Genomic DNA, 8359 nt, shown 5'->3' on the forward strand with positions numbered 1-8359 from the left:
AACATGCTCAGAGGAAAAGACACAATGAGCTTAACAAACAGAGGAGGCCGAGATGAACACACAGAGGAAAATCATATTTTTCATTAGATTTTTTGTTTTTGTTTTGGCCTGACTAGGTTTTGTTCTATCCATGAGGGAAACATGGTTAAACTACAACATTAAGACACATTGGATATATCATTTGATGGTTATTAGAAGATTCATCATTATGTGAACAGAGGACAGAAGGGGGAGGGATGAATCCACGTGAATTGAAAGAAATGTGACTTATAGAGGAAGACAAATAGAGTAAATCATAGTAAAATAAGTGTAAGAGAACTAATGTGTGTTGAGAGAGAAAATGTAAAAGAGAGAGAAATAGAGAGACGTTATGATTTAATTAACTAGACTTTGTTGAATTAAATAACACCACGGTTATAATAAGGTACACTGTTATCAAATGCTTTTTTCTGTATTAATTCGTTTTTGAAAGATATTATAGATATATACGTCATGCTTTGATTTTTTCCACAATCCGACACTTCTAAATCAATAAAGTTGAAATCTGGTCAATTTTCTTTTTTTAGCAAAGTGAAAACTAGCGATTTTATCGAATCTCTCCTACACGTTTATTTTATGGATAATTAATTAATTGCAGTGTCATAAAAAATAATATTTTTCTATATTCATCAATATTTAAAAAAAAAGTTCCTAATTCCTAAATTCCTTATTCCTTATGTAAATGTTGTTATATTTAATTAAATAAATAAATAAAAACTTTATATTTCCATGACTCTAATTTTAGGATTCTAATATGAGCCAACAATAATCATTCATTTGCTTGTGCTTTTATTGATACATTTATTTATTTTGTTACTATTATATTTACATGAACGTAGTCTAGAGTGTCTTTGTAAACGAAGAAAAACTCTTATTACAAATATATAATTATTTAAATTCCACCACAAAAATAATATCTAATAATCCTTATAATAAACATTAATGTGTCATAGATCGCAGATTACTAGAAAAAAAACAACAACGGGAATGACTTTAAACATTTTCCACATAAAGAAAACGACCAGTCTATACCTTAAAACTGATTTTGTAAATAATATTTTTCTTTTTCTTTTGATAATAATATGTTAATATGTGTGTTTTATTTTTATTGTTATTATTAGCGCAAATATATATATATATATATATATATATATATATATATATATATATATATATATATATATATATATATATATATATTTTTTTTTTTTTTTTTTTAAATAGACATTTTACGCTATTTAACAGTTTAAAGGTTTGACCACGCTAAATCATGATCCCTAAATAAATTGTTGTTAAGTTTTTATTTTACGCTCTTTATTATATTAAGATTTAGGCCTATGCTGCTGTCCTACAGGCTAATGATGACACATGGCACATCGCAAATATCTAAGAATAAAAAACTAATAAAAACAATAACAAGTATTTTAACATTTATTGTTTTAGGTAATCATATTTTATTTTTTATTTAGTAATTGTATTAATGCGTGGATAGTGCATGGCCAATCACAACATATGGTTTCATGCATTGTAGCATTTAACAGGCTTACACACTTCGATATAAAACTTTCTGGTGATAGTTTGGTGCCAGAATGTACACAACTTATAATTAATCAAGTAAAAATCATGCAAAAAAATAAAATAAATAAATTGTAAAATACTACTACCAATAATAAAACCTATATGACATTTATAGAAATTATTGGTCTAATATTTCTATTTCTATGATGGCTTGCAAATGTTAAAATAACATTTAACCACGGACTCACATTTAAACAGAATAACAAAGTTATAACATTGGATATTTAAAATCGAATTAGAGTAGCATCAGGGCTTAGAAATTTTATTTAGCTATGTAAATACATTTTTCAAATGATTTTTTATTTTATATATAAATTGCATGGTGCAGAATGAAGTCTCGCTCAAATATCTTATTTATCAGATTATGAGTTCCAAACGAATCCAGAAAGGTTTTTTTTTTTTTTTTTTTTCTCGAATTGTTGTTTAAATATATTATTTTACTAATTAAATGCATAAGCCAACAGCAAGACATTTCCTTGGATGCCCAAAAGACTGTCTCTTTGCCTAATAGTTGCGTTCAGTTTGCTGCAAAAACGTCGTTGTGATGTAGGGACACATCCGACCAATAGACGGTGCAGCTTCCGAGCCTACGAGATCCCCAAACTGACGCGATGCGCAGAACCACTATCTGTAGTTTGATTTGCTCCCTAATTGACCCAAATAAAGCCCTCGGTGACAGGGGGTTCCACCGACCCTGAGGCACGATCAAAAGCGAAGGCGAATTGGAGGCCGGTAATACCCTTTCATGAGTAATCCCATTTGCTATTTTGATCGTCCAATAGCAGAATGCCCTCGGCTTGTCAACCATTTGACTTGACTTGGATTTTTCTTTACTACATCTCAGCTTCTCGCTGTGCTGGCGCCGTGGACGCACGAAGGATTTAATCCCATTGAAGAGATGATTGAGCGGGGAAGTCAGGGGGAAATAGATTCGTTACTTTTTGCCTAGAAGTATTCGCGAATCACCCGGCAATTGCGGTACATTGCGGTGTATTTTTGCAGAAGAAATGCATGAAAAAAGCCCTTTACGGCATACTTCGACCACATCGAGGAGCACGTCGTTTTTCATCGAGAATTTACTTGGCTCTTGTAGGACAGAACCGCCTGTCAGTCCCATAAATGACAACGATGGCACGGCGAGTAAAAGAGAGATGGTTCTTAAAGGCAACATTGAAGCGCATCGGACAGAAATGTGCCAAACAACTAGTACAGGCTTCAGGACTGAGATGTGCCGGAACACACGGTCACCTCTGGAGTGGTACGCGCGGGACACATCACACTTAAAAGCTCAAGAGCTACCAGAGAGTAAGTTGCAGAATATACCAACTTGTTTATTAGTTAAAACTGATAATTGTTACTATTAAAAATAAAGTCTTAGTCAAGTCTAAATCAATTAGGGAATTCCTAAATTGAACAGTGGTTTAAATTAGGCTAGCATACTGGCTTTTATAAGAGCGCACCAGATGAGTTTTTGACTGATGAAACAGGCTGACTCACCCTAGAAAGAAAAAGTACTATTATGAAATAAAATTTCCCAATTAAATAATTATACACCATGCTAGTCTACAGAAACAATTATGCTGCTGGCAGATTTGCTTTAAGCCTCATTAGGTAAAACCAACAAAAGCAGCTCTAGTGCGCGCCTAAATGTCTTTGCAGCCGAGTCGCAATGAAAAGCTTCCCAAACTCGTTAAAGGCTTAAGAGTGCTATTGGTTTGTCTGATTCGTTAACCGTGTAAAGCTGTGAAAGCCACAGGGAAAGTTTGCTGCGTAAGACGTACTTACAATATTTCACGCACACGGGCCTAGCTGCAAGCATGACGACTTAATATAGGCTATGCATTGCATATTACAATCCATTTGATCTAATAGAAAGAACTTTCATTTTTATTGCCAAGTTGTTCTCAAAAACGTATAATGTTGTTCTAATAATATTTCAGGTCCAAGAGAGGAAACCCGCAGTTTCGATGAACATTGTCACTCCGTCTCCAGCGACAGGGATACCCCCGTGGCCTCAGAACATCTTGATGGAGCAGTGGGCCGAAAAACAAACGATGGTGAGGACGCACAGCATCTCTTCGAGGGGCGTTCAGGCCCCGACACTACCGAGCCAGGTTCGGCCCGGAAGAAAAAGACCCGGACTGTGTTCAGCAGAAGTCAAGTCTTCCAGCTAGAATCAACGTTCGACATGAAGAGATACCTGAGCAGCTCTGAGCGCGCGGGCCTTGCGGCCTCCCTGCACCTGACCGAGACGCAGGTGAAAATCTGGTTCCAGAACCGCCGAAATAAATGGAAAAGACAATTGGCCGCAGATTTAGAGGCTGCGAACTATAACCACAGCCCCCAACGGATTGTACGAGTGCCCATCTTGTACCACGATAAAACGGCACTCATGTCGTCACTAGGTTTTAACATCTCCCAAGTCTCGCCGCCAATCATGGGCTTCTCGAATTCCGTAAACTATCCATTGACATCATTTGCTCATTCAATGAATTTATTCACATCTCAAATGACAGGCATTGTCTGACTTTGGGTGATGGACACATGCATAGAGGTGCCCAAATGAAGATGTTCAGTAATGATTTTGAATGGTGCAATAACTGGAAACTGCAGTCTTTGTGTCTGCTGCATCCAAAGAGAACACCTATCATGATTAGCATCATGAGAGAAAGACACAAGTTTGTGTTTTATTGTCACTGTTGTCTGTCTATAATATTTAGTCTGTGCATGGGGGCCCTCGCATATGTAAATATAAGGGCAACACTTGCTTTGTGCAAATATATTTTTATTCAGAAACGCCAGTTTAAAATGTTTGTCACTTTTTCACATGATACATTTTAATGGTTAATAAACGAATCACTCAAATGCAAGTGTGAGTTTTTGCTGTAAATGGATTTCTGATATATCCAAATTGTGCTAAGGGGACGTTTAGGCAGTTGAAAACCAGTAGGCCTATGCATCTTTCAAAACATATATTTACACATGTGTCTAGGCTTTATCATTTTTAATTTAGATGTTTAATGAATAACGAGTAAACCAATCACCAAATTATTGTTAAATTCAGCCATTATTCACATGCAGTAAAACAGCAAGACACTGCTTTGCAAGCAGGTTTTACTCTCTGTTCTGCCATTAGTTATTACTACAAATGAGAACTGATCAAATCTATGTGTTGAATAAGATACAGAATTTAGTTTATTTTACTAAACTAAATGGTTACAGCAGAAATATTATGCATTGTCAAAATTATTAACATATAGGCTGGGTCACAAATGAATATCAAAAGGTATCCATCTCCAACAGTAGGTCCACAAATACAAGGAATGTGCTTTAGCCAACATACTCGATCATTCGTCACAATACTAAGAGGTGGTGAATTTGTACCCATTCGGATGAATTCATTCATCAACCAATCACATAAGCTTCTCCCGGAAGTATTGCTTTCTTCCGAGTTAGCCAATACACATCAAGTCTTTTAACATATCATATTTATGTTTATACTCAGAGTAAGGTGTTACACTTTATGGTTAGGTTTGGGGATGGGGTTTGGGATAGGGGTTAAAGTTACGAAAACACAGTTTGTAATTAACGTGTTACATCAGGAACTACAAGGACACGATGGAAGCCTTTCCTCGTTCGAATTGATACGAACTCGCGACTATTATGACGAATTATAGTAAGTATGCTTTAGAAAGGGGTTTAGGTAACCATTTGAGAAAATAAAGCATCTTATTGTAGCCATAAACATAAAGCAAATCATAGGCCTACTAGCTTATAAAACGTAACTTTGAGGAGATTCCAGAGCTCACACGGGAAAACTATATTCTGTCGCAGACTAACATAGGCTACAGTATAGTCCTACTAATGTGCCTAAAAATGAAATCTTAGTTGAGGTGACTGACTATACGGTAAAATAATATATACTAAATACTAGTAACATTAACATCACTTTAACTGCATACAATCAAGCCATGAGGGCTTTTCTGTGTTAACACAATTATTAATTCAAAATATCTCTAATAAAAATAAATAAATAATACAGGCTGGGCCATCGTTCATCTTATGTAATGCATTGCAACAGTTAGGTACTTTAAAAGAATAATTTAATGTAGCATACATCTACAAACAATGCACTTGCATTGAAATGCACTGCGTAAATAAATCACGAAATGGTTTACGACTCGGACATATCTTAAACTATTAAACATTAATAAATCCATGCATGTTTAAAATACAATAGCATAAATAAAAAGCCTACTAAATATTTTGAAAATATTGGAATGTACAAACTCTATGACACAGCTGCTGTCATACAGTAGGCTATGTAATTAACTAATTCACTCATTAAAATAGTTAGCCCCGTGGTTAATAAATTAAAAGTATATGTGTGCCAGATGTCTGGATAGGCCTGAGCTCCAGCTCCCACCCTCTTCTGCCATTGGCCACAACGCTGTCTGATTCTCGTGACCAATAAACGATGGAGAATCGTGTTCTTCCGGTCAGTGGACTAACAGTCAAGGCAAACGCAGCAGCACTGAACGTCGTGGAGCGATGGTGTTCGGAGAATCTAGACGTTAGTTTATAAAACACCACAAAAGAGACACAGAACGCAAGGACGCCATATCCAAAGGAGAATATGAGCAAGGAAGACGCGTCATGTCGACCCGCTTCTTTGAAGTTCACCATTGACAATATCCTCAACTCCAAGCCGAGTAGCAGACACTTTGACAGCTGTCATTCAAAGACATCGCTTGTAGTCTGTCGGGATGGCTGTCTACATCACCTCGGAGACAGCGAGGATCCACGCAAAGAAGGGTCAGATGCCAGATTGCACGTCATTGGTAAGATGTTGCGTTTACTTTTGGCTGCCGAGCTGGCACAATGCTTTTGCCAACCGTTTTACTGCTTTTAATGTGGTAGTGTATTGGTGTAATTGCTGAACGAATATCAAAAGCATCTGCCTGGCTTTCAGATAAAGTCGACGGAGACGGCGACGGGAGTGCGGACCCGATGAAAGCCGTCGACATGCGCAGCGAGAGCACGGACAGCGGCGACGACGCGCAAAAAAAGAGCAACGCCAAGAAGAACAAATTGATGACGAAAAAGAAAACGCGCACTATATTTTCAAAAAGACAGATTTTCCAACTGGAGTCTACTTTTGACGTGAAACGCTATCTGAGTAGCGCGGAGCGCGCGTGCTTGGCGAACTCTTTGCAGCTCACCGAAACTCAAGTCAAAATCTGGTTCCAGAATCGACGGAATAAATTAAAACGACAACTGTCTACTGACCTGGAGGGACCGAATAGCGATTTCAGCGATATCGGAAAGACGGTACCGCTCCCAGCGTTGTACAAAGATAATAATCTGATTGGAAGATGCATACTTCCAATGCCTCTGCCAGTCGTGTATCCTGGAGGTAGCGCGCCTTACTTTTATCTCTCAAACGCCAGCAAGTATTTCAACCTGTTTGATGGAGATATATGACTTAGAAAAGACCCTCGCACAGGGATACTGTTTTCTTATGTCAAAACCGACAACGCGGGCCAACTCACGTTTTCATAAAAAGCATTGTCGATCTTTTGTGTGTTTTGCAGAGAACACTGTTGAGCTATCAGGAAAGAACCTGGCTTATATTTCTATGCAAAACTGATTTTATTTATTGTAAGCTTTATTATTATTATTATTATTATTATTATTATTATTATTATTATTATTTTATATATCTAACACCATGCATATTATATCCCGTATGCCAGTGCATCAGAGGGAGCAGCCATACTGGCAGAAATGCCAGTGCCAATCATCCTGTCTTCACATGGCAGGGAAGGATAACACAAATGTTCTACTGTTTACAATATTTTTTATTATTATTATTACATAAACACATCTTCGCCAAAGATAGATTATCGATGCATGTACTTGTATTTTAAATGGGCCTCTAATTTCAAAATGAGCTCAATTATATTTAAGTGAATGTATTGGTTATTTTACATTTTAAAAGCATGTTTTTTTTTAATGTTTATTCCTTTTAGAATTTTATCATTTTAATTCCTTAACAGCATCATTAAATGTTACCATTATTTAATTTTTTTATCGAGTGCCATTAAATCTAATGTTTTACACTTGTTTCGAAAGAAAGCGTTTGTGTCATGATTTGTTTAATGTATTTTTTCCCCCTGTGTAAATTGTCAATTTTAGTCTATTAAAGAACTTTACACGTGTTTTGGTGAAGTGTTAGTCACATGTTCTTGAGGAATTATCTATGGCAGGGTAAAATAAAGTTAATTCTATAGCCTATAGGCTACATAGGCTACCTCATTGGCTAAACAGCGAGATATGAACTATTAGACAAAAGTTGCAATGTCAGTAGATAATGTTTATAATAAATAGGCCCAGAACGCTCTACTTATATTTTTTGTTGGTTATTTTATGGTGTTTTATTAACTAAAGTTTTCACGCCATGGCCTAGCCTACTAGAAGTAAACTTTAGGCTACTCGAGTCGGGCATGAGTAGGCTAGTAATTGAATATCTGTTTTCTTAAATAAACAAGCTGTTTGTTACAACAATACATTTGTTTTAACGTTTCAGATAATGTGCAGTTCATAGAGCACATACAATCAACAAGTTATCTCAATCACATGCCGTTGAATGTGATTAATTGGTCAGTTAAAATCGTTTTTTTAATTTTTTAATTTTGTTTATGTACTACATGGTGAAAAGGACATGATGGCGTCGCTCATT

General features: G+C 36.1%; 2 protein-coding genes across 2 annotated transcripts; both read left to right on the forward strand.

Annotated features, from left to right (window-relative positions):
• The first annotated feature begins 2311 nt into the window (after positions 1-2311).
• On the forward strand, positions 2312-4428 carry hmx1 (H6 family homeobox 1). Its single transcript, XM_052127538.1, has 2 exons — positions 2312-2922; positions 3558-4428. Exons 1-2 carry the CDS (start codon positions 2625-2627, stop codon positions 4142-4144), a joined length of 885 nt encoding a protein of 294 aa, XP_051983498.1. The 5' UTR covers positions 2312-2624; the 3' UTR covers positions 4145-4428.
• Positions 4429-6147: 1719 nt separating this feature from the next.
• hmx4 (H6 family homeobox 4) lies at positions 6148-7711 on the forward strand. The gene is made up of 2 exons (XM_052127527.1): positions 6148-6458; positions 6590-7711. Exons 1-2 carry the CDS (start codon positions 6254-6256, stop codon positions 7099-7101), a joined length of 717 nt encoding a protein of 238 aa, XP_051983487.1. The 5' UTR covers positions 6148-6253; the 3' UTR covers positions 7102-7711.
• The last annotated feature ends 648 nt before the right edge of the window (positions 7712-8359 follow it).

Source organism: Xyrauchen texanus, chromosome 5 (assembly GCF_025860055.1).
Source record: "Xyrauchen texanus isolate HMW12.3.18 chromosome 5, RBS_HiC_50CHRs, whole genome shotgun sequence".
NCBI classification, from domain to species: domain Eukaryota; kingdom Metazoa; phylum Chordata; class Actinopteri; order Cypriniformes; family Catostomidae; genus Xyrauchen; species Xyrauchen texanus.

Coding starts and splice junctions, on each gene's coding strand:
- hmx1 (XM_052127538.1), top strand. CDS start 2,625: ATGCATGAAAAAAGCCCTTTACGGCATACTTCGACCACATCGAGGAGC. Junction 2,923..3,557: donor AGCTCAAGAGCTACCAGAGA/GTAAGTTGCAGA, acceptor ATAATATTTCAG/GTCCAAGAGAGGAAACCCGC.
- hmx4 (XM_052127527.1), top strand. CDS start 6,254: ATGAGCAAGGAAGACGCGTCATGTCGACCCGCTTCTTTGAAGTTCACC. Junction 6,459..6,589: donor TGCCAGATTGCACGTCATTG/GTAAGATGTTGC, acceptor CCTGGCTTTCAG/ATAAAGTCGACGGAGACGGC.